General features: G+C 39.7%; 1 protein-coding gene across 13 annotated transcripts; it reads left to right on the top strand.

Moving 5' to 3' along the window:
• Positions 1–196: 196 nt before the first annotated feature.
• Positions 197–23777, top strand: PER3 (period circadian regulator 3). Of its 13 annotated transcripts, XM_051637460.1 has the most exons (22): positions 200–703; positions 1838–1989; positions 2576–2691; positions 3526–3727; positions 4819–4867; positions 6548–6690; positions 7054–7132; positions 7828–7934; positions 8187–8343; positions 9299–9404; positions 9790–9951; positions 10682–10808; positions 11891–12035; positions 12705–12832; positions 13238–13423; positions 14062–14313; positions 14791–15518; positions 16587–16764; positions 17317–17494; positions 18085–18235; positions 19866–20009; positions 22512–23777. In XM_051637460.1, the coding sequence occupies exons 1-21, from the start codon at positions 414–416 to the stop codon at positions 19986–19988; spliced, it is 3759 nt and encodes a 1252-aa protein (XP_051493420.1). In that variant the 5' UTR covers positions 200–413; the 3' UTR covers positions 19989–20009; positions 22512–23777. The 13 variants fall into 13 exon arrangements, 12 of the variants coding, with proteins under 12 accessions (XP_051493425.1, XP_051493427.1, XP_051493428.1 ...); XM_051637461.1 differs by having other exon boundaries at positions 199–703; positions 13241–13423; positions 19866–23777; XM_051637462.1 differs by having other exon boundaries at positions 9826–9951; positions 19866–23777.
• The last annotated feature ends 3049 nt before the right edge of the window (positions 23778–26826 follow it).

Here is a 26826-nt window from a genome sequence, read left to right as displayed (position 1 = left end):
CCTGCTCTCTGTGCGCGGCGCGCGGGGCGGGGCGGGGCGGCGCACGTGGCCGCGGTGTGTGCGAGCGGGGCCGCCGCGTGCGGCCGGCGTTACGTAACCGCGGGGTGGGGGCGGCGCGCGGCTCCGCGGGGCCCGGCAGGCAGGGCGGGGGGCGGCGGAGGGGCCGGGGCTGCGGGGCCGCATGGAGGAGGGGGCCGCCCCTGGTGAGCCGCACGGGGGGAGAGCCGGCTCGGGCGAGCGGCCGGCGGCAGCGCGGGGCGGGCGGGCGCCTCCCGCCTCCCTTTGAGGCGGTGTCTGGTTTTTCCCGCAGAAGGCTCGCCAGGCCCCTTTGCTGTGCCGAGGGTCTGAGCGCGCCCAGGAGTCAGGCTGCAGGCTGTCGATGCGCCCGCTCTGTGGCGTTCTGCGGATCGGAGATGGACGTGGGCAGGCTCCGGGGCGGCAGCTCGGAACGCGGCGCAAGTTGGTCCCCAGCTGCGGGGACTGGGGCCGTGCGGGAGAAGGCGATCGGCCCTGTAGGCACAGGGAGGCCGGAGGGAGAGCGCCGGGGGGACGCGGGATCAGGGCGCACGATGTGTGCGGGAACCATTTCCAGCGGAACAGAGTTTAACGGGCCCGGCTCCGTCAGAACTGGAACTGATTGCTGCAGCCGCGAACCGAAGGGCTGTTCAGCTGGAAGTTTCGTGAGACAGAGCAAAGTTAACAGGTAACTCTTTACAACCGATGGTCCGGCTGCTTGAACTGGTGTGCTGAACTTCAGCAGAGAACTGAAGCCAGAGACAAAGACCTAGGGTAGTTGTGAGCCGGGTTTCTTCTTGAGGCTCAGTACACCAAGAAAGGTTGTCTGAATCGCAGCCCGTGATGTTTATAATGGTAGCACGTGTAGATGAGATTGCTGCTCCATGGTTCCTCATAAGCTGTTTGCCTGATTCTTAGATTGGCTGATCCAGATACGTCATTGACCCTTTTGTGGCTTCTATATTTACTTAATCTAAAGACTGCATTTAGCTGTAGTAAAGCATAAATTACTTAAATAATTTTTCTGAAAGCTCAGAAATCTCATGAATTACATGAAAAAAAAATATTTTTAACAAAAAAGACATTAAATAGGTATAGCTTATGCAGTGTAAAGTTAATGTGCAGTACTTGAGCTTATTTAGTGATATATGTAGCAAGAGTGGGCAAAAGTTATTTAAAATTATGGTGTTTGTGTCTGTTGTGTAGGATTAGAATCAGTTTGTGTTTTGAGGATATTAACTGCTGATTTATCAGTCAGTGAAATAAGGAAAAGTAAAAAGAGGGAGATGCTGCTTGTTAATAACCTTGCAGCTGTTGAGGCCAACAACTCAAAGGATAATAAAGACTCCTGAGTCACATGAATAATAAAATCTTAACATCGTGTCTGTTTTGATGACCTCACATTACCCTGAAGTGCTTATAATCAGATGTAGATTTCAAGCCTATAAAGAATTATATACATAAAGAATCAGTGTCTGTTCATTTTTTTAATTCTAGTGAGATTTAGGAAATCATGAGTAAACATCAGCTTATTTTTAGTTGCTAAGCATTTTAGCAAGCAGATTGGTTATGATGTGACTTTGCCATCCATGACATGTTGGAGCTGGAAAGGAGGAAGATAGAGGAGAAAATATTAAGTATCAAAGAAGTGAGGAAGACAGAACAGGAAATACTGTCAGTGAGCATTAGGACATTTCTGGCTATTCTGCGACTCTGTGGCCAAGCCCATAAAAAGGTAATTTAGTGAATAATTTTAAGTAGTTGACAGAAGAGAAGCTCCTATACCAGAAGTCTCTGGTAAAGTTTAACCTCTCTTTTGCAGTGAGCAGCTGAATTGGAGCCAGTCTCACAGAGATCTGATGATGATGATCCGAGAAATGAAAAGGTGTTTGCCTGAAGAGAAAAGGAGTTCCAGCAAGCCTAGCACCATCAGTGCTCTCAATTATGCCTTGCAGTGTGTCCAACAGGTCCAAGGTATGTGTGGAAAAAATCTGGAAGCGTAGAAGCTGTACAGCAGCTTGGTTTGAATAAACGTGTCTGGTAACCAACAACATGAAAACAGCTATCCTGCAGACAGTTGACTTTCTGAAGCACTGTGGGTTGTTGTTTGGTTTTTTTGTTGCCTTTTTAAAAATCATGTTATCTTTTCTTTTAAAATGCCCACCTACTGCTTCTGTTTCTTCAGAATCCTGTATCTATAGCTGCCTACTAATAACTTTGTCTATATATTGGAAAAAAGCATTCATGCCTCACTTTGAGAAATTACTGGATAGTCTGTGTTTTCCAACAGAATTAAGTAGCTAAAATTGTTCTTTTGCCGTCACATTCTGTCCTTTCTCCTTCTTCATACTCATTTTCTGTAACATTAATAGGTCACTCCAGTAGTGTAATCAGTATTCCTTTTTCCTTTGTCACTACACAGACTTTCCTCACCTCACCTTGGACTTCACCAAAAAGATGACAAAAGTACAAGGGCTGTAAGAATACTTTCAAAATAGTCTCCTTACTGACTTCCTTGTGTTTGTTTTGCTTTTCCTGTTTGTTTTTTTTTTTCAATTAGCAAACAATGACTTTTTCCAGGCTCTGAACGACCGAAGAGTGTTTCAGACAGATGTGATGACGTACAGCATAGAGGAGTTGGTGGCAGTTGCATCTGAACACACTCCAAAAAACACAGTAAGGAATCCAGGCATACTTAAGTAGTTAATCACTTGCCATCTCACTAGTTTGTCTGCTTACGTTGTTTTGTGGAAATAGAATGTGTAAAATTGAAAAGCCTACAAGTTTTAGCCAGACAGAGCTTTGTGTTTTTAAGTATAGATCAAGACTGTTTCTTATCTGTGCTGACTCAGGGTACTCAGCAGCAGTAAGTAAAAAAAATACGTATTTTTCTTTTTTTCTCTTTTTGCTAGATGCAACAAATACATTTTTGAGAATGCATTTACAGCGTAGTAGTCTCTTGAGACATACTTAGCGGAATGTTTTCAAAGCTGATGAAGTCCATGGTTGTGAGGAACTTTGGTTTCTATTTGTACTCCTGGGTTTATTTATTTTTTTTAATTATTTGCTATGTGTGTCATGCTTTCTGGCACTGCTTCAAAGAAGAGAGTGTTTCTTGAGACTCAGTGCTGTCAGATGACATCTGAAGTTTTTCCAGTGCTTTCTACTTGAAAAGCATATTTTTGTATGTGGAATTATGGTGAATACTCTTAAAATTTGGGGATAACCAGTCATTCTGGACAATGGCAACCATCACTGTAGTTGCGGTTTTGACATTGCAGTGCTATTAGCATTTTAAAATCATAAGCTACCATAGCACTGGAGACTGTAGTAGCTTATGCACAACTTTTTATTGGATACTAGCTTAAGAACACATTTTTTAGCCTCTGTGGTCGTTTTGGGTTGGTTGATTTGGTTTTGGGGTTTTTTGTTTGGTTGGTTTTTTTAATCCTTAAAGTATTGCTATCATGTGTTGGGGAAGGATTGCCTTTAACAATGTTTGTTTTCCAGGACACATTTGTGGCTGTGTTTTCCTTGCTTTCGGGACGCATGGTGCATATTTCTGATCAGGCAGCATCCATTCTAAACTGTCAGAAGAAAGTGTTGGACTCCTGCCGGTTTGTCGAGCTGCTTGTCCCTCAGGATGTGAGTGTGTTCTACACACACACTGACCAGTCCCACCTGCCACTTTGGAACATGGAAAGTCAAACAGGTGGGATTTGGCAGTTCTGTTAAATGCTTTATGTGTCTGTCTTTGCAGAATGGGGATAGAATAGTTGTTAGTTTTAAATGCTTATGCTAGCAGTATGCCTAGGCAACACTTGTTCCCATTCCACTTCAAAAAATTGAATACCTATACAGCTAGTCCTAGATAGCCTCATAAGAGGCTTAACTCTTACTTGGGGTAAGTAAAAGGCACATATTTCATTGTTTTGTGTGCTGCCTTACTAATTCCAAATTCCAACTGCTGCATTTTATAAGAAACAAAAGGTCTAATTGTGAGTTTAAAGTTGTTTAAACTACATCTTACGGTTGCTTAGGTGCCTTGTCTTTATGGTCTGTGTGCGGCCTGCTGTGAGCATAGCTCGCTGTACCCAAGTCTCAGGCTGACTTGCCATTCTTTGCTGGATGTGCCTAAGTGGTGACTTTGAGTCCTGTGTTATTTGTGAACAGGTAAATTGTAGTTCACGTGCAATGGCCTTGTCTTTTGCCCACCTAGCCATTGGGCTGTTCTGGCATCAGACCTGGGAAGTCCAAGGTCCTTGCCACCAAAGGGTGTGAGACATCAGAGGCTGCTAACACTAACGTGCCAGTGATTCCACAGTTTGGAAGCCAGTTATGTTCTTAACCAGCAGAGCAGTGGCACCCCTACTGAGTTGGTGTTATTTTCTTGCTGTGAACTGTTACTGAGTTTTCCTCTCCCTGTAACTCCTGGCTGTATATAATTACAGTATACGTTTAGTATGTTATATAGTTTAGTATAGTTACATGGCTCAGCCAAGAATTTTCACCTTTCTTTTCTATAGTGATGCATTGAGGAAAGGAGTTTTGTAGATCATACGTATTTTCTCTTCATTTAGTTCCAGGTCAGCCATTTCTCCAAAAGTGAGTGGGATGGAAAAGAGAAATAACATTAGAGCTGGGAGGAGAGTGTTGAACAGCTAATTAGGTAGCTCATGAAGAGCAGGTTGTGACGCTTGGGTCTTCCTCAGAAAGTCTGGAGGATGCAGGATATAAAATAGTTCTGATGTGGCCTTTTTAAGGATATTAACTGGTATGTTCAATATGTGTTCTATTTATTAGCATCCCTGTGTGAATATGCCCAGGTGAAATCATTTTTCTGCAGGATCAGGCAAGTACATTATTACAACTTCTTGGTGGTGAGGGCTGGGCAGCGGGTACAGCATTGGGCAGAAACAGTGTTCTCTTGTCTCAACTGACCAGTATGAGCTTGTGCAACTCCATTACAGAATTGACTTACTGCATTTAATACTGACATCCAGCAGGACGTTTTGAGTATTTTTCACACAGCAATGCTGAAACCTGAATGGCGATAGAAGGAAAACTATTCATAAATGCTTCTTTTGGACCTGTCAGTTTCTTTTAGCACTGTTGTGCGGGAGAGTAATGATTTTGTGAAAATTTGCTGCTCTCCTTTTTACACTTTGAAAGCAAAGGCAAAGGGTTTTTTTTCTGAATATTGCAGGAGAGTTTGTGACAAGAGGCAGTAAAAGAAACTCAAGACAGCTGAGTCCCAGTATGAGGCCTAAATAATGAAATAATACTTTCTGTCATTATGGATGCAGTTTGTTGCTTTGTGCCTGGCTAATCTTAGTGCTAAAAGAATAAATTAAAAAAAAAAGTGATTGGCTTGTAATCCTCAGTTCTGATCCAAACTCAGGTAGTCTCTGGATTTCCATAAGAACTGTTTGCTTCTGAGCAGGTATAATACATATTCCATCTTCCAGTCAATCAGTGATTCGCTCATCTGTGTTTCACAATCCCAGGCTCTAAAATCACCTTTGTCTCTTGAACTGTGTAAGGGCACTTGGAATAAATATAGGAGGACAGGTATTGGTTTTAAGTTGGGTGAACTGTTTGTAGAATACAGAAACATTTTGCAGTGTTTCTTCTTCAGATTTTCATGACATCTCTCATCATATGTGGGCTTCCTGAGTAAAAATATTTTTTCACAAGCACACCCTAGGTTTAAGTATAAAAATTTCTTTTCGAGGGTTAAAATTCTGCTATATTCAATTTCCAATTGTATATATACATTATTTTTTTTTTCCAAAAGGAGGAGCTGTCAGTAGTTTTATGACACTAATATCTCTTTAGGAACACCTCACAAAGCTAATTGTGGAGTAAAAAGTAACTTAGTTTAAGTGGTAATGTAAAAAAAAATTATCGCCATTCTTTCTGTCAGAGTGAGGTAAGATATATACTGCAATTGTAATAGGTGAAGAAGCACTTGGAACAGAAACAGGCAGTTGCTAATGCGGTTGCTACAAAGCCCTGGTTAAGAGCTCAGCTGAAATGTTGTGTACTGCTACTGCTGGCACATGTTTGAGGAGGACAAAGAACAACTGCTGCTTGTGAACTGTGGCTGGAGGGGTCTTATTTACGTTGGTAAAACAAAACTTGAGTGATACAGTTTTTGGTTTTTGTTGTTTTTTTCCTAAAAATGGTACAGAATAAATAACAAACAGAAAAAGAACTGTGTCACTTGAAGGAGATCAGTGGTTCTTGAGAGCACGTTTGGGCTGAGAATCGGAACATGGTCTTTAACTGTTGGACTAACAGCATTTCTAGAACAGCCTCTGAATGCAAGTATTGGAGGCAAAACACTTACTTGGTTTTAAGTGGAGCAAGATTAATATTGCTGAATGTTGACCTTGGATCCCAAGGGAACGTGCACAGAACCTTGGCAGATTCTGATTATCTAGGTCTATGTGCTCGGGGATACTCCTCTGTGCAGTAAAGTATCTTGAGTCTCAGAATCAGTGTGTTAATCCCTTTTACTTTTCCTCAGGGGGGGTAAAGGTCAAGAACAAGAAACATGTTGTTACCCCTTCCGAATCACCCCATACTTGGTCCATGTATGTACTTCTGTCCACGTGGATGCAGAATCCTGCTGCTTAGCTTTGGCTGAGAAAATTCACTCTGGATATGAAGGTAAGTCAGGGGACTACAGTGAAAATAAACAACCAGTTGGAAAATGCGGTATACAATTTCCTTTGTTTAGAACTTGTCCTTGGATAATTTCACCCGTGTAACTTCCATTTTTTGTGTGTGTATGCATGCAAATTCAGAGCATCTGTGCCTTCTTTGCAAGGCCCCAAAGCATTTGACCTCTTCACGCTATTTTTCAGAGAAGTCTGTAGCACCTAAAAATTTGTAGTGTTTCTATGAGTTACTGGTCAGAAAGCAGTGAGGAATTAAAAGGTTCAGGGGCCAATAACTCTGTCATGAGCAAAAGTAACAGGTTTTCTGTGTTAATGCATATTTTGTTTCAGTAAATATTTATTTTCCTATTAGCTCCGCGAATTCCTATGGATAAAAGAATCTTCACCACCACTCACACCCCTGGATGTGTTTTTCTTGAGATAGATGACAGGTGAGATTTGAATCTTAAGACCTATGAGGTGTGTATGAAGAGGTAACGAAAAATCTCTGGTGATGCAGCTGGAAACCCAAGTGAAATAGTTCAACTGTGCAATTAGCAATATGTAATTAAACAAAGTAGTTTTATGTTAGTCTGCTCATGGAAAAACATGTAGAACCTCACAGATCTAATATTTGTTGACTTAAAATGTGAATTAAACAGAACTGCGGGCAGTTTTGTTACCCACAGCAATAGGGACCTGTGGTAACAGTCAACGTTCATAGTGTGAGGGTACAGCTGAGCTGGGTCAAATAAATTTGGCCAGATTAAAGCTGTCTTCTGCAAAGCCACAAGTGTGTTTTTACAACACACTTCGCAGAATCTGTGTCAGATTTCTTGCTGACATTTTGCCTGTGACCTCTTTCTTCAAGACCTTTTTTTTTTTTTTTTTTTTTTTAAACATGGACAAGCACAAAACTGCCTGCAAATGTGAGAATTTGTTAGATCTCCAGGCAGAGAAATATTTGTCCTTGGTATTTACGTGTCTGTGTTGCACTGGAGGATTATTATTTGGGCTGGAAGTTGTTCTGTAGGCTTAGTTCATGCCGTCGTAGATCACGCATGGTGACTTGACTGACAAGCAAAGGCTTAAGGATATAAATACTTGCAACTATATTATAATCAGTGGTAATGTATTCGGATTTCAGAGCAGTGCCTTTGTTGGGATACTTACCTCAAGATTTAATTGGAACGTCCATACTTCTGTATATGCACCCAGAAGATCGTCCTTTGATGATTGCTATTCACCGGAAAAGTAAGTACAGTAGCTTTAAGAGGGATTTCTACTGGTTTTAACATTTCCTTAACATTTCATTATCCTGTTGCTTAACATGGGACTGATCTGCAGTCTAGACAAAAATAAATGAATTAATGGATTAAAGCAGCCACTTTGAGATCAAAATAAATTCAAACCAAAAGATTGGAAGAACTGCAGTCATTAGTGTTTGTGCTTGCATTTCTGCATCATTATGTAAACTGAACCTTGTTTGTTGATTGTTTTTTTCAGTCTTGAAATTTGCTGGCCAGCCTCCTTTTGAACATTTGCCTATTAGATTTTGTACTCAAAACGGGGATTATGTCATACTGGATACCAGCTGGTCCAGTTTTGTGAATCCTTGGAGCAGGAAAGTAGTGTTCATCATTGGCCGACACAAAGTCCGGACGTAAGTCAGCTGTTGAATTGATCTATTGAAGCGCTTTTCCTTGAATACTCTGCAAAACAAAAGAGTCTCAGTACTGAACTAAAGACATAATGTTGCTCCTGCAGTCTGTGACAACTACGTAGCATCTGTCTTGCAGCCCATTCTTTCAGAAAAGCATTAGTCTTGTTTATTAAGTATGAAAATAAGTAAATTACTTCAAAGGCAAAGCAACTTGTTTTAGTATATGTTTTTGCACACAGTTGATATCCAAATACTGTGACAATGGGTATGTCTGAATCAAAATGCCAGTTTTAGATGAGTCAACTAAAAGTTAAAAAGCAATGTAAGAAGTAGATTGCTTTAACAAATAATTGATATTAGTTCATGATTGGCTCACAAAAAAACATTAATTGACAGACATGTAGCCCAGAGGATCTTGTAGCTTGTTTTCTTCTGAAACATTCACTTGATACAGAATGTAAATATCTACCAAGGTAACCTCTTTTAAAAATGCGAGTAGTATTGAATGCACAGGTTAATTTTTCAGATGTTTCTCCTTAGTTTCCAAGAGATTTGAAACTATGACTGTCTGACTTCCTCTTACCTGGTTTCTTTTCTAGGAAATGACTTTTTGGGATGCCTTTTGACTTCTCAAAGTGATCTTTTAATCAAGATCTTATGGGGTGTGAGTTGTCTTCTGAGTGAAGGAGGCAGAGGGGTGGATGGTCGTCAGCCTTAACTGGTGTCACTGTGCTGGTGTACTGATTCACTGGGGCTTCGCATGAAGCACTTCTCTCATAGCACTGCCCCACTACCCTAGCAGAGCTGCTGGTGGAACAGATTGCATCTCTGTGTAAAGTAAAGCAGTTAAAATAAAATAATTATGGTTTTAAAAATAATCTGTTCTAATGCCATTTGTAGCTACCTTTTCTGCATCAAATTAAAAATAATAGTGAAATTTTGTTGCTCTCTTCAGAAGTCCTCTGAATGAAGATGTGTTTGCTACAAGAAGCAAGGAAACAAGCAGTGTTGAGAAAGAGATAAGAGAATTGCAAGGACAAATCTACAAGCTGCTTCTGCAGGTAAGGAAGATGAAGGAATTCTGGAACACTGGCTGGCCTTCTGAATGAGAGGCTGAGTTTGTTTAGCAGGCTGATTTGGGGATCTTCTAAAAGATCTGGAAGAAAAGTTCTAAATGGAGACAGGCTCGTGTGACAGCATTAAAAATATGGCTCTGGGTAGCCCACCTGATTACAAAAAAATATTTTGTTTGCCATATTTGCCAGTCTTTATGTTGAAACATACAGATCTGCATCCTGAAATGGCTTTAAGCATGGTAGAGAATTTTTCCCAAGCAAGTGTAGACCCCAGAGCAATACTGACTTTTCACTTAATTTTCTTCCTTTACTTTAAGTTCTATGTTACAAAGTATATTGTTGCCTTCTTTTCTTTTTTTTTTTTCCTAAGAACAAGATAATTTACAATTTTCCCCCCCCGATACAGCCAGTTCATAGCAATGTTTCCAGTGGTTACGGAAGCCTTGGAAGCAATGGCTCTTATGAGCACTATATCAGCATAGCATCTTCAAGTGACTCCAATGGGAATTGTGCAGAGGAAATACAGGAACCAGTAAGTCTATAATGTGTCACTGCCTGCAGAGTAATAAAAACAGAGTTTTAAAAAGAAAAGTTTTTACTGTGTACATACGCGCTACTTGTAATGAATTTTACTGAAGTGAGAAGATAGAGCAGTGTTCAAGGTAAATGTCCTTACATTGGTCAGTTACAGAACACCTGTTTTTTGTATTTTGCACTTAATTTTGCTGGCTACAGTGAACAGATAACTGCTATGGTAGTTCACTGAAGTAAATTGAAAATTTGCTCAAGATCAGCCTACTCAAAGAACCAGCAGACTCAGAGAAAAAAGTAGAACTGCGCAACCAGAAAGAGGACTGATGCACGTGGAGAGGTTTCTGTTTCCTTATTTCGTTTTAAAAATGTCACTAGAGGTGCGGTGTAGTAGAGAGCAGAAACAGTGCTGTCCTAAAACAAGCATTAGGATTACCTGATTTCCTTGTGAGACTCCTGGGCAAGTTGTCATCTTATTCCCACTCTCAAGGCTAGCATCGGTATTAAAACATTTAAATGCTGAGGCTGTTTGAGCTTTATTATAGTTAATTAAATGAAGCATGGTCCTAAGATTCGTTGAATTTACAAACACCAGTAGACACCAGGCTTAGGCTGACAGTCTACTCCCTTTCAGTTTGGAGAATACAAGAACCTAAGCCCATCTTAATTGTCTCCCATTGGCCTCTTTTTGTTAATTTTAATTCTGACTTCACATTTTCACGTATCTCAAGATGACATTGCAACAAGTTTGTGCAGATGTCAACCGAATAAAGAATCTGGGACAGCAGCTGTATATTGCATCCAGGAGCAAGCCACAGAATGGAGGTGAACAGGTTGCGAGCTCAGAAATCCTAGGAGGTAAGTTGATGAAATTATGATCCTTAAGGTAACATGAACTCCTGTAGATCTATAGCCATGAGTTTTGCTAACTGGTGTTGTGCTGAACAACTTAAGATAGCATTTTAGCGTGGCTTAAATGTAGGAATTATTTTGTTTGGTTGGATTTCCTTACAAAACAAAACCAAAACAAACAACAAAACCCAAAACAAAGGAAACAACAAAAAAAATCACAACAAAACAAAAGTCAGCCAACCAAAGAAACCAAACCAAAACCCAAAACACACTCCCAAAAAAAACTTCAGCAGATGCATTAACTTTTGAACTGCTCCCTGAGATATGGAGGAACATCTCTAGGATCAGACTTTTACTTTATTTTAACATACTCTAGTGAAAACGTAAATTTGCTTGTAGAAAATATAAGTCTACTAGGGAAGCTTCCCTTTATTACTTTATGTGGACTCAGACACAATCCAGAGATTGGAAAAACACTGCCCCACTTCCCACTGAAGTAGTGATCTAGTTATTGTGTGCTTAATGTTATGCTAATGCACAATATTTGCAGTTAGTATCTAGCACAAATATATGGAGAAAACTGGATTCTTCGTCAAATATAGAAATCTGTATTAAAATGTTTTGCACTGTGATACTCTACGAAAGTTGTAACTGTCTCCTGGTCTTGTTGATAAGAGGGCTGCACTGTCAGTGTTGATACTACTCTGTCCAGTGTATCTATGCTCTGAAAAGCTGTAAATTACTGATAAATAACAGGTTGGATTCCATGATATATATACATTGAGAGAAGAGTCTTGTTTACAGCTTAAATAGAATTTTTTTCCTGTGCTGTTTTCTTTCTGCTTACTAGTTGTTCTGAGTGAGTGTTTAAGGTGCTGTGTGGGATTTTTTTTCTTTTAGGCTTTCTCCTTCTCCCTCCCCTGCCTTGAAATGTGATTGAGATGAAAATGCAGAATAACTCAGTAATAAGAGCTGTGCTGTCATGGGCTGTGTATATCCCTGTATAAGATATATGTATCCCAGTATATATGGTGGGGGGCAGTGTTTAGATGCCTTTGAGAGGAGTATGAGGATTTCTTTTTTTCTAGGGAAGAGGCACACCCCTTCCTGTTTTCTTCAGACATTGAGAAGTGATAGCACAGAAGAACCAGGCAATGCATTTTATGGGGATTCAAAGAAGCGTCCACGTGTTCCTTCCTATCAGCAGATCAATTGTGTTGATAGTATCATCAGGTAATAAACTATGAAGCAATTTTAGTGGTACAAGTTTAAGATTGATTGGTGGAAGATAAATATCCAAGCAGTTTTCATTGGTCTAAACTGTCTGGATTTTGAGTTGTGAGTTAAATTTGGGGTCATTTGTAAAGTTTTCTGCCTCTCTGGGCAATCCATCCCAACGCTCAGTTAATTTGAATTACACAGTAGCCTAAGACTCTGTTAGCAGCCCTTGATGTTTGTTTACTCCTAGTTTCACCATTGGTGCGATAGGAGTTTAAGAGAATTTTGGTGGGCATAATATGTCCATATCTTCTCAATATGCCCTTTGAGAACATCTGTATAAGACAATGCTTATATAATTTGTAAAATCACATTTATTTTAAATGGCATTATTTTTTAAATGGTACTTTTTAACCCAGTGGATAGTGATTTTTTTTCTTGTGTGGGTTTGTTTGGTTTGGTTTGGTTATTTCCCCTTGGTGGTTGTTTTTTTTTAAGAGTAATTGGTAGATTTTATTTAACATACTCCTTGGAAAGCAGATAAGTGTCCAGAGCTTCCTGCAGTGAATTTAGAACACTGATTTACCCCTGAATATCCAGTTAGGATTGTTCAAATGTTGATCTCTCCAAATGGAGAAAAAATACAAAGCAGGGAGAGCTTCATGTGATATGCTTCTATTTCAGATATCTAGAGAGCTGTAGTATTCCAGGATTGAAAAGGAAATGTAAATCTTCTGCAAATACATCATCATCATCTTCAGAAGATGACAAGCAAGTCCAGCAAAGTTGTCAGGAAGTTGAGGCGTTGGAAGGTAAAACAAAACATACTGACAATATGAGCCACAGCATTTAATTTATTTTTTTATATGGCACTGTTGTGGTAAATATTTGCTTACTTTGTCTAGGTCTCACAGTTAAGCATATAAGCTACAGTAATCAGTCTTTTTAGGTAGAGTGCATCAAAATAACTGTTGCTTGGTGTTGCTAAATGGACTTTACATTGCTCACTCATATGAGCCATGTTTAGTATGTGCTGACATTGCACTGGTATATGAGTGTTACATCCATTTGTAGACAAGACTGTCTTATTTCATAGTCTGCATAGTTACTGGTGGTTTCTGAACCATTCAAACTTGAAGAATTTGAAACACATTGGATAGAACAAAATTCCATGTAGAAGCTTTGTCATTTACCAATAGATACTGCTATGCTTTCAGCAGTTAATTCCCGAACTCCAGTATCTGCTGACTGGGAAGAGATGCTGAAAGATGAGACAACTGCAGGCCTGGTGGGAGCTCCTCTGGCAGACCTGACCCTGTCCAACAAGGCTCCAAGCATGGTGTCTGTCACCAGCCAGTGCAGTTACAGCAGCACCATAGTGCATGTCCCACATCCTGAATCAGGTACTGTTCACACTCAGAAAGCACTGGCTTGACTCACTGGTTTTTAAATGTACACAATATTCCCAGACTGAAGTATGTTGTAAGAAAGTTTTGTCATTTGAGATACTTCTTCATGAATATGAATTCTGAAATTCAATTAGGGTACTTCTAGGGACACTGTGAAGAAAGTTTGAGAGTGGAAATTTTTACAGTGTTTTTATAAAACCTACCTAGTTTTAACAGAGTGCACTATTTCTTTTCCCCGTTAACTTCATCACATGTGTCTCAAACACCCATATGTGCTTTTGACCATTGATTAAAATAAAAGTGCCAAATAGGCCAGTGTTACTTGATTTAAATGTAGAAAGAAGTGTAAGAATGACTATTTAAATACTGTTAAACTAAGAAAGTATGAAGAAAGAAGTGCCTCTGTAACTTAATTTTAAGTTTTCCAGACCATGCAAAATAATTTTGTCAGTTGATTTTAGTGTAACTATATTTGAGTGCAAAGGGTGTTTTTTGCCCCTGCCTCTGCAGCCTGTATCTGTGTGGTAGCTCAGATGGGATTTGGTTCCTGTATAACCCTCTGAGTGTTGTGGAAGTTGACACCTGAAAACCACAGTAAAGAGTGAGTGGTATGTTTTCTTTCCTCTTCAAAGAAGTGACTACAATGGAGGATACTACTGTTGGAAGTGAACAAATTGAGCTGCCTCATGTGAATGCTCAGTGTCTCACTCTGGTACCTGAGGACTTAAAGCCAGTTGGGCTAACAAAGGAGACGTTGTCAGCCCACACTCAAAAGGAGGAGCAGAACTATGTTGACAAGTTCCGTCAGAGGGTCTTGCTCTCTCCATTTAGGACTTACCTTCAGCAGGGGAGTAGAAGTAACAATGGACATTCCAGTGGCCAAGGTACGCAGCAGCTTTGAGGAAAGACTTACTAGATGAATTACAAAGACCAAACTAGCGGTGGAGCCTGGTTTTCCTTCCTTTGAACTGCCAGGGTTTAACAACAGCATTGTCCACAGGGGAGGTCTGCTCCATCTCAGATGTTGCTATCTTAGACTTTTCACAAAGCAGAACATTATTGCAATAAACCCTGCACATCCCAAGTAGTTTATTGCCTTCCCTTGAAGGAATGTAGAAGATCTGATTGGGATAAGCCAAAGTGATCAATAAGAAAATCAATTACATGAAGGCAAGTGTTGTAAATGTGGCAGTGAATCTATCATTGTATTGAGTGGAAAAATTACCCAAAGGAAAATCAGATCTCTGAATAAGCCACACACAATTATCTGTGTGTTTTTCTGTTTTCTCTTTTTATTTCTTATTTTTATTCCCTAGGTTTGTCATTTTCAGTGAATGTGTCTATTTTTTCTTCCTCCTTAGGAAATTCCCCTTCAAAACAGATGAGCCCGGCTAGCTGTAAAAAAGGCAAACGTGGAAAATTCAAGTGGCAGAAACCTCAGAGACAGTCCTCAGATAGCCACTTTTCTAGTAAAAATAGGAATAGTCTTCCATGGGAGAAGAGGACAATCCAGAAACAGTCATTCTCTCCCTCAGAAATGTCTGATCTGAGCTCCTCCAGTATGAATTTTGTTCATCCAGTGGGACTGCCTGTCTGTTCAGATCCTCTGTCTAGTTTTCCAGTCTCTTCTGCAGGAGAGGAGCTTGCTTTTCCCTCATTAAAACCTGAGTCCATGTCATCCTCACGCTGTGAAGCACCATCCTGCCCAGCACTTTATTCTCCGAACATAGGCACATTTATGGCTGTGTTTTTTCAGAGTTTACCTATGTATGCACAGATGCCTCAATATGTCCTGCTTCCTAGCCCTCAGTACCTTTATCCCTCCTCTTCATATCCATGCGTTACACTACCTCCAGGCCCCCCTCCTGCTCCATCACCAGGACCACTGCACTCTGTGGATAAGCCCTTACCAGGCTCTTCTGCCGCATCCATGGAGGACCAGCAAGAGGGCCAGTGTGACCAGGCCTTGCTGCTGAGTAGCTCACGGAGCAGCTCCCCACTTCAGCTGAACTTGCTTCAAGAAGAGTTGCCAAAACCAATGGAGCTCTCCTCTAGTGCTGGTGTCACAGCGCATGCAGAAGCTTCATGTGTAAGTAATGCGACTTTTTAATGTAAAGGAGAAACTGACTTTCACAGTGTTCGTTCACCAAAACCAGTGATGATGATCAGTCACCAGGATCACCAGATTTTGTTAGCTGCTCTTTCCAGTGGCTGTGCTATGTAGACTGCAGGGCACAAATAGCACAAGAGGCAAAGAAAGCTCTTCGTACTTGAGCTTGTAACAGTACAGTGTTGGCATTTAGAAAAATATTGAAATATGAGATCTTCCGATCTAGGCTGCCATAGGCCACTTTTGCTCAGCACTGTGACAGCAGCCTTTTCAATTAAATTGTCACCAATAATTTTGGGTCTGGGGCATTTATGCATGTGGAACTTGGTCAGTACTGTGCAATTAGCATCTTTTTTCACCCAGTCCCACAGTCTCTGTGGAGAACCAAAACTAAGGGAAGATACTCTTCTAATTACTCCCTCTGTCTCCCAGGGATGCAGCTAATGAACGAAGAACAGGGATCCGTGTGGGTCGGTTTCCATACATGGGCATAGAAAAGGCCTCTCCAACTTCCGCGGTAAACTCAGAGGCAGGAATCTGAGCTCTGCAGGCAAGGAAAAAAAAATGTTGGCTCCTGAATCCAGATTGGGCTGCATCAGCTGAAACTGCAGGGTAGGGTCCTGAAAGGGGAGTTGATGTACCCATAGCTGCTTAAGCAGTGAGCTTCACTTAGTGAACCAGTGGAGGACTCTCATGTTCCCTGTAGTGCACCATTTCTTGATGTTTGTGGCTTCTTCATGTCATCTAACAGGATATGAAGGGAACTGACTCCTGCTCACTTGTCAGCAGAAAATACTAACTTACGGAACAGTACAATATCTTGACCCGGCAGGGAAAGATCTACAGCAGAAACCAGTAAACTAGAGTCTAGATCCGTGTTGTCCTGAGTTGCAGACAGCTATTCATTTTTTCAGAGCTAGAAACTCCAAAGCCTATTGAACTGATATGAGAACTTAGTCAATACGTGACAAAATCGGTAAATGCATGCACTTCTTTTTTCAAACTTACGTGTAACTTCCATGGATGTGTTTCGATTTTTGTCTCCAGGGCAATGATCCAGAAGATAGTGGTAACAGTGCTAGCTGTTGTGCTCCTAGTGAGTTCACGGACCACTTGCTGTTCAAGGACTCCCAGTTGAGTACAAGTTCAGCAGCATCAGGCAGTGAATCAGCTTTTTCTGGTTCTTTAGGCTCTGGCTGCAACAAGACTTCTGGTTGTGGCACAGGTAGGGAAGTTCAAGATTTGGTATTTGGTGCTAGATGGCTGGTTAATGTGTTGGTAATTGATAACAAGATACTGTAATGGGACATCCTAGTAAGAGGATCTTGTATTCTTTAATTTTCACTAACTTTCAGTATTTGAAGCCAAGTTTGTTTCATTCACTGTTGTTGGAAATGGGAATCTAAGATGCTGTTCCTTTAACCTCTTAAGTCACTCTGTGATTTTGCTCAGTATCATTTTTCTCTGCATTAGATACTCGCTTACATTCTACTCAAGTAAAGGTAAATCTGTTTAGAGCAGGACCTCTTGAAACAGAGAGGTTGAGCCAGTTAATTTTGAGAAGAGTAAAAAAAGCTTTGGAGATCTTGAGCAACTTAATAAAATGTATTTTATCTTAGAATTCTGAATCACTTGCTAGAGCAATCATCTGGGAATACCTCTGTTTCTATTAGAGAACCAGGTCGCAGAAATACATTGGTGTTTTTAGTTTTTTGTGCTGAATTACCAGGATTTCTCAGGCATCGGCATTCATTTTTATCATGGTAATTCTCGGCAGGTAGTGGGAAATGCAGCAAATATTTTGCCAGTAATGATTCTTCTGAAGCTTCCAAAGAAGAGAAGAATCAGAAAGCAGAAGAAAAAGGGACAGCTCATAAATCCAAACATGAGTCAGCCTGGGCGATGATGAATCACACACCTGAGCAAGTTCTAATGACTTACCAAATGCCAAACAGGTTGGAAAACAACAATTTCTGACGTGTAGTCGAATTGTGCATGGAACTGTAGAATTAAAAATGATACCATGGAAATTGCACATACCAATGAAACTCCGAGAAGGTGTATTCATTTACTGTTTGTGCATTTTAAGTCCTGATTATTTCCTTTTGACAATTTTTCCCTATTTTCCCCATCAGTTAAAATAGGGTGACATAACCTTTTTTCTGAAACAATAAAGGGATTGGTTATTGTCCAGTACTTTGAATGCATAAAGGGGATGAATGCTTATATGTTATTTGCAATTGCTTGCAATTGGCTTATATATAATTTGTAATGAGATTCCACATTTATAAAAAGCAACAACCAACTAAACAGCCAAAACCACACAAAACTATTTTAAAAAATCCCATACCAAACACCCCCACAAAAAACCCTGTGACAGACCAGTATTGAAAGAAGCCTTATAGAGCATATGAGGTCTAACAAAGTGTAGTTACTTTTCAACAGCCGTAGATACTAGTGAAGAGACTTTCAGAGTGTGATTATCTTCAGTGCCTGCTGTGCTTCATTTAGTACAGCTGTGTTGACAGGTGTCTGTTTCGTGCAGAATTAAAGAGGAGGTTTTAAAGGAGGATCTGGAGAAACTGACAGTCATGAGAAAGCAACAGCCTTGGTTTACAGATGGGCAAAAGAAGGAGCTTGCAGAGGTGCATACGTGGATCCGGACTCAGACTGTTCCACTGCAAATCAGCACCCAAGTAAGGAGTTGTGAAAGGAATATGTATCTCATCCATGTCTTGGCTAGCCAAAAGCAGTGCCATTTCTGACCAGTGCCATCTCACAGTGCTGGGGTCGCTGGTGATTGTTAGCTTGTAAATAGGAGGAGGAAATGAGCTCAAGTATGGTAGCCAGATGAAAAACGCCAAAATGCAGGTCTTTCCACTGAACATTTTTTTTCCAAGATACGAATTCTGTGTATGGAACACCTGTAGCAAAGTAAATTCTGTGTAGGGAACACCTGTAGCAAAGTTCCCTCGGTCACACTGTGGGATGAATAGAAATAGTGTAAAGTCTGTATCTAATGATGTTTCTTCTGTTGGTCTTATGTCTTTTGCTAATTTTCCTATAAAGTGGATTGTTGCTGTAATTGAACAGCATGTAACACAGGGATGTTGGAGATCAGAGCGTGTTCAGCAAGCTGAAAAATGCTCAAAATCGGGAAGGAGGTTTAGGCAAATAGTAAGAAATGCAACAGTAGCTGGCTTTTTGTAAGTGAATTCCATCTTCAAGAATTTTTGTATCTTATGCCTGATTATTTTATTTACTATAACCCTCGGGCAAGCTGATAAACTGTATCTGTTTTATATTAGTATGTGTTAGAGAATATCTTCATTTTTAAAGTGCTCCCACGTGCTATGGAGAAGAAAACACCAAGTCAGAACTAGTCCCACAGAGACCTAGAGCTCCAGTAAGTTGTACAGAAAATTTCAAGGCAGAGTGGGCTGCATTCATGTACTCATGCAGCAGAAAAACTAATGTCTGTTGTAGTACTGCGTGCCCTTTGTGCTAGGATTTTCAAATGTGGCATTCTGAGCTGTGGTATTTATTCTTTGAGCATGAAGATAGAGAAATCCATGGTCTTGGCTCCAGAACAAGACCAGAAAAATTGGTCTTTGCTTTCCTAGTGCCTTGTTGATTAACATCTTGTGTGTCCTGTTGTAGTTAGGACCACATGTTTGATTCAGATAGCAAAATGATGTCCAGTGGTCTTGCAGAAGGTTCTGTTGAATGTTTATATCTCAAATGTTATGAGATATATTGGAATGCAAATGTAAATATTTGGTATCTGAAGTGCTAAAGCTGTTCCTAAGCAGTAGGTCATGTTTCCATTATAGATTGTCACTTTGTGAATGCATTCAGGCTTCTGACAGTAGCAGGATTTCTGTTTTGATACTTTATTTCAGTATCATTGTATTTCTCAAGCAGAAGAAAAATCTGGTCTCTTAGTACATTCAGGCATTTCAGCCTTTGGTAGTTTGGTGGTGTTGCTGTTCAGTCTGCAGTCCAAATCTTCACTGAGCAGCTTGCTTATAAAGCTGAGAGAGAAGGCCTTCAAGTTCAAGGAGGTCACATGCCTTTTTATCTCAGAGCTAAAACTGGATATTCCACTAACCAAAGAATTAATTTCTAAGACAAGATAAATTGGAGATGAAAGTACCTGCTTCTGAAAATAAAGTATCTTTTCAATCTCTGCTTTTAGAGGGGTTTCAGCCCATTGGTGAGAGATTTTAAGAGGCTGCAGCTCAGCATGCTATCAGGATTTGACTCTTTAACATATGCTCATAAAAAGGAGAATTTAAATTACAATGTTCTTGTTCCTTTTTAAAGGGTTGTGTTACATGTGACATGAGGGAAGCAAGTTGTGAGGCTGCAATGGCTGATGACAATATGGAAAACAAGGGGAAATCGCTGGAAAACAAGGGGAAACCACCTCCATTCTTGCAACACTGAAGACATATAGCACTTATGTCGGTAAAACTGCTTGGTGTAATTCCCATTCTCCATTCCTCTGGCTTTGCTGCACACTAGTGGTCACTGTCTGGCTGTCTCTTCCCAACATGAGCAGTTGCACATGGTATATTAAATCTTCCTCCATTACCCCTGCACTCCTGACATGACTTTGAAGACAATCTTCCACTGGGAGGCTGTTGCCTTCCGTGACCTCACAGACTTGTTGCAGAATGGGTTACCTTTCTAATTTCTGAGTGCTCAATGATGAGCAGAATACAAAGGTCTTTTGGGTTTGGGTTTTGTTTGTTTGTTTGCTTGAACTTGGCAAGTCAGAGTCTGAAAAGATGCAGTGGTTAAGAGCCTACAGTGATGAATCTAATATCAGAGAATGTTACTCTTCAAGTAAGGTAGATGTGTTGAAACCAGCATTGAAACCCAACTACAAAAAAGTGATGTCCATTTTTGTTTGTTCAATATTTAAAGGACTAAACTGAAGATCCTAGTACTCATGACTCTCTAAAATCACTGTAGCTGGTTCTAGAATCCAGCAGGCTTTTTAATGAGCAGCTGAAAGCTGGCCAACTTATTCTGCATCAAAATGCCTTTCACTAGCTTGTGCTCATCAAAAAATAAACGGAAGTGAGAAGAAGCAAAGCTGTTCGCTCTACTTTTCATGATGAGTGTTTTGGAACCGAGTTGTTTTATAACTTTAGCTTTTAAAGCTGTGTTTCTCAAGATGGCAGTTGAAAATTAATTGAGGATAACTGGTTTGCAAAGCCGCTGGAGTTTTAATTACAGATAGCAATAAAAAAAAAAAAGTAGTAATAATTCAGGAGTTATTTCCTTAGTACAGGATCTGCTCTTTAATGAAAGACACATGGAAAACCTGTATCAAGGCATTACAGCTCAGTTATCAATTCTAGTAGCTACATGTGATCTTTTATGTTGCTAGCACTCTGGAAGACAGATTTGTTTCTTAATTATTATTTTTTTTTTTGTTACTGTATTAGAGTAGTTAAATGATTTGAATGCAAACAAAGCAAATAGGAGATTTTAAGCCATGTCCCTATTTTGGTTTTGTTGTGGTGATACCAAAAACAGAAAGAGAGAAACAAAATTAAATTGAGCTTTATTTCTTCTTTATCTTGAAGTGTCACTAGTTGTAAAGCCAAACTTGAACATCGAACCACATATTCATTATTTCTTATCACCATTCATTTCCTGTACAACTTTAAACCTCTTTCTTTATAATCGAGTCTTTGGCTGTTGAAATCCATGGACACAAAATGAGTTTGTGCATAGTGTAAGGTTGTTGCTCAGAAAGTGGTAACTACTTTCATTGTGTAAAAGGACTTGTTATCAAAGTGCTCTTCACAGGACACACTTTACTAAAACCCAGCAAATTTTGTCTGATTTCTCCTTTGTTTATAACAATCTGTATGTAATTGGGTTTTCTTTTTGGTGTTATTAATCACCTTAGCCTTCTCAACAAAAGAGTTTTGGAATGTAACACATTATTCATCCTTTTGTTCTGTGTAGTCTCCTGTTTCTGCTATGTGAAGGATTTTCACGTTTTCAAGTTTCATTTACTAGTAAGCTTCAAGTTGTTAAGTTAAAAATACTGTGATCTGCAGACCATCGAAGGAAAACAGTATTTATCTAAAGGTTTTTGTTACATTTTTTAATCAATTTGGTGATAATCCTTATAATTAAAGCTTATTTCAAGGGAAGTTATATTTACAGAATTTTACGTTTTCAAGGCTAATTTGACTCGGGCAGTGTTATTTTTGCAGTATGCTTGCCTGCTCTGTTTATATATATATTTTTCTGCTTATTCTTAAGCTGCATTTCTGTATTTGTCTTTCAGTTTTTTCAGCTTGAACTTGTTTTTTCGCAAGTTGTAAATCAGCAGAGGCCCAACCATCCTCAGTACTTTTTGTATTCGAACTTTAAACACTTCTTAAAATAAGAGACTTCAATAGTTGTTTACATATAGCAAGTTATGTTCTCAAGTAAGAAAATGTGGGCAATACCTTATACCTTTCCTAGTCTTTTTTCCAGCACTTTCCAAATACGGTATTCTGCTTTATAACTACACTGCCTAAAATATTTGCTCTAAAACATGTAATAAGTTGCTTTGTGTATAGGTTATTTTCTTAATTGGGAAACTATTTAAGTAACTGTCAAATTAGACTGATGCACTAGAATCAATTCTAGTTAGCTGTGCTTAAATGGACTGCTTTAATCTATTTTGAGACTTAGTGAAAAAGAGTAATTTGAATACTTCGGGTAAGGACAGCTGTGTCCTTCAAAATATTTTTAAAGTGTAAGCCAGAAGGAAAGTTCAGATGGTTTAACTCTTCAGCTGTCCATTATTTCCATTGTTTATTTCCTGAGTATGAAAATTAAATGGTTTGTGATGTCTTAGCAGACATACATGTCATCCATTTTATAAAAAGCAAGACTTAGTTTAGGAAAGTGGTAATATGTCTCTAACATTTGAATAATGCTGTTCATCCATAGGTCTGGAAACATGTCAGATGACTGTCATATCGTGGGTGTGTAAAAAGAGGCAGAGACACAAAGGACTTGCACAGATGCATACGCCCCAGTCCGTACCAAATCCAGGAGTATAATGTGGGGATCTTCACTCACTGTATCCTGTGCTGTCTTTGCAAAGGGTTAAGATTCTGACCTCTACATAGAGGCTTGATCATATTAAATGAGTTTCTTGTTTGGAGATGTTAACTCTTCCTGTACCACCTACTACTATGAATTTGCCCAGTGGCACAATTACCCTCTGACCATAGATGATGAAGGTGCCTGTACCTGGGAGTTTGAATTGAAAGTTTGTAATCCTGGCTAAATCATAGATGCAATATTCCTCGTCTGGGGCTACGGTAGTCCTGGATTATGGAAAAAAAATATGGTATGGGAGAAGAATATAGGAGGAATTAAGAGGTTGGTCAGTGCCTGTGTGACAATTATTTGCCCAAAAATGCAAATGGTCTTGCCTGCAAAACTGGCTTAAGACAAAAAACAGTTTCCCAAGCTACTGTTTACCCCACTAGAACTACAACATCTTGCAATCAAATGCCTTATCAAGCCTTTTGGGAAGGACCTCTTTTCCCTAAGTTTTCAGGAGCTGGTAGTTTTTACTTCAGCTTAAATTAATCTTGTGGTCTTTGTAGCTTGCTGGAGTAGTCAATGAGAGATCCAGTTCTGATCTGAAAGACCAATGGAGTAAATACTGCAGCCAGATTTGCACATGCTATTTTGTCTACCTGACTTAGTTTTACCTGGCATAATTAAGTTGTTGCAGACAGCTTAGAGCTGCTTGGAAGGTCACTTCTGGTGATCAAAGGGAAAACATGCAATATAATAATGATGCAGTTACTACCCCCTGTGGGGGCATCAGGAGTTTTGAAACCCTTGGTGGATTTTGCTGGCAATTTTTTTGTTGTCTTCATAAATACAGAATTATGTTTTTAAAAGATTACTTGATGTGCAAATATTTTGATGGCGTTGCTGTGAGCAGGAGGGACTCTAGTTTATTTTTACAGTGTGCGATAGATATTTCCTAAATGAGTAATGTGTTGCTAAGTTTTTCTTCCAGGTTAATTGAGTTTTAAATCACGATTGAATGAATTTTTACATCAGTTGTTAGGAATATTTTATTGAAATAATATCCAGCCATGGATTGGTTGAATTTACAGGTGTGATTTTAACTGTACACTTTAAAGGAGCATCTTTTTTATAAATAAAACTGGAAAAATGTGTTGCAGAGAACTGTTTCAAGTGTGTGTTTGCTTTTGTTGTGTTGATTATTTCTGGAAAGTAGACTTCTTAGAAAATACTAATTACATGTTTCTGATTTTATACATAGATGATCACGTTGTGGGTACAGAGAATATAGTGATGTAGTGGCCATTCATCCTCTTTTGGGTGGAGTTTTGTGGTTTGATTGGCTGTTCATTCTCTTTTGGGTGGAGTTTTGTGGGGGTTTTTTTGTTGTTGTTTTTTTTTTTTTTAAATCTCACTTTGCCTTGCCCTCTTCAGGACATGTTATTTCCTTTTTAATTGCATCCCACAAAGAAAGGAAGTGCCTTTTGAATGCAAAGGGTTATATTTGGATGTGCAAGCTGTTGGGGTTTGGCATGCAGGATTTAAAGTTCCTGTCAGTGCTGATTTTATTAAAAAAGGTAAATAATAAACACCCTGCTTCTAGATGAAGTACAAAGAATAAGTCATAGGTTTCATTCACAGGCATGTCTCATAGAACAATTAAGTTCTTAACTAATTGCAGAGAAACAATTTGCTCATCTCTTTCTGCTTAAAGGACTTTAAAGAGAAGTGTGGTCAACAGTGCTTGAAGAAGTCTGCAGGAGAAAGGCAAAGGTACTGCAGGGAGTTACAAGGTACAGAGCAAAAGATGTAGCATCTTACTAAAGCTGGAAAAGAAAGAAGTGGTCTTAGATAAGAATGTGACTGAAGGTGCTTCTGGCAAGGTAAGTGTTGCAGTTCTTTGAAATACAGGCATGTCAAAGGTAACTGATATATTTTTGCTGATGGTTTATTAATTTTTAAAAGGCTGATTTGATAATTCTAAATATACTGGCGAATGTGAACCAAAGTATCTGGTGGTTTTGGTCCAAAAATTATGAGAAGTGCAATTGACTTGTGAAATGAAAAACTTAGGAGGTACGGGTATGTTTTATTCAGAGAACTGGGCAATGTCAGCCCAGCTAGGTTACTGGTTTGTCACCAACAGTCATCCTCCTGCCAGCTGAAGTTCATGCTCACATTTAAAAACTGGTAGTTGTCACTGCTGCATAGCTGTTGGATGTCGAAGGTTAATTGAGTGATGTGCTTCTGTGGTTTTGGCAGATGAGGAAAGAGAAGTATTGGAACTGTGATGCTTACTCACCCCAACCTCAAAAGTCATGGGACCATTGCTTTTTTTGCAGTAGGCTTATTCCACAGTTGCATTAATTTTCAGGATATATATTACATACTGCTCCTGTGCAGCTCAAACGGGTGTCTGCCTGCTTGGCTCCTGTTTGATGCTTTATTTTGCTGCCTGAATCCATTACAGGCAGGCTCAGGCTCGCATCGATGGGACTTGCAACTCACTTTTCAACTACAGTTGCACCTTTTCATACTTGTAATATTTTTAAAATATTATTCACTGTGGGTTTATTTATTTTGCTTTATGTTTGCAATTTTTGAAGTGGGACTGAACAGATTTTTTTTTACTCAGTGTCTGTAGTCTGTACCTTTCCCTGTCTATGAACTAAATCTTAGATGGTTATTGATTTAGATAAATTTGAAATCTTGTACAAGTTTTTATTGACTGATGAGGTAGCAGGAAAGGAATAATTTCCAGACAGGCACTGACTTTCTCCATTGTGTAAGAGAAGGATGAATGTTCAGAAGATTTCAAATAGCTGCACAGTTAATCTAGATTCTCTGCATTTGTAAGGACGTTTTTCTTTGTTGTTACAGCTGGCTTCACATGTCCTAAAATTTATGTGAAATGCACAAGCTGTGTCAAGACTGTAGGCCTTTTTTAATCAGCATAGTTGGAGATTTATTATGTGTATTATTGAGATCAATATGTGTATCACTGTGAGGTGAAGTTTACTTGAAGCTTTCTGTGAGCCCTGATTAGCTAGAGGTTTTTGGGAAGTATGTATTTATGCATTGAACAAGGTAGGGCTTCACAGCTCAGTTTGTATTGCCATCCCTCAGAGACAATTCCTGGCTCTTTAGCTCTATTGGTACCTAGCAGGTACCATCAGGAACTACCTGGGATTGAGAAAGTGGTGCTGGTAAAATGCATTCAGAAGGGTCAGACTAGAGACCTTTTGGAGCTGCTCTTTTGCCTTCTTTCTCATTTACTTCAGATAGCAAGATAGAACATTATCAAAAACATGTGGTGTCTCAGTGGAAGAAATCTCACTGCCCTTGAGTGCCCAAGCAGGAGGTAGCTTGCTCTAGTAACACTGGTGATTCATGTCCATGTATCACCTTCCCACGTGTCTGTGCAGCCACCTGTGTGCAGGTCACATCTTTTCAGTCCGGTTATCCCTGCCTGCCTCCACTGACTGTCGGCATTCTGGTTGCAAAGCCTTTAAGTTGACAACCATAATGTTGTCCATGCTGTGCTTGGTGATTATCAGATACAGTTCATCAAGCCTGTGCTCTGCACAGGCAGCCCTGTTGTCTTGGGTGGCTGGGAACTGGGCAAGGTGCTGCAAAGAAATAGGTTTGTGGGTCTTTCTTTACAAGTGACCAGGAGAAATGGTTATCTCCAGTGGCAGTGGGAGTAGATGTTTGATCCCGACTCATGCTTCTGTTTGTGGTGCTTTGGGGATGGCAGGAGGAGACTGGGCACTGTTAAGCTGCCATCACTCAGTGGTTTGGCATCATCAAGGAATGCAGCAATGACCCTTTCTTCCTGGAACCCCAATCTACATCAAGTGACAAAGGGGAAAGTTCTCTTGCCTCTGGACTTAAATGCAGCTGAAGTGTCACTCTTCTGGGAGGTTCATGGGACCCCTTGGAAATCTTGCTTCCCCTGCCTGAGTTCTCTTCATGTATTGTATTTATCTCTGTTCCGTTAATTTCTGCCCATTGTGCTGAACTCTTAGAAAAATACACTGCTCACAGCATAATTGCAAAACATCAAGAATTTATTAATTTCCAAGTAGCATGGAGTCTAAAGTTAGGAACTGTTTTCGTGTTTCTTCGTTCTCATTTTAAATCAAGCAAATCTATATACGTTTTCAGACATCGTATAAATTATGCAGCCAAAGTCAGGGAGGGTTTCTTCTGT

The sequence above is a fragment of the Apus apus genome, chromosome 20 (genome assembly GCF_020740795.1).
Source record: "Apus apus isolate bApuApu2 chromosome 20, bApuApu2.pri.cur, whole genome shotgun sequence".
NCBI lineage: Eukaryota > Metazoa > Chordata > Aves > Apodiformes > Apodidae > Apus > Apus apus.
This window is presented reverse-complemented; position numbering and strand designations above follow the sequence as displayed.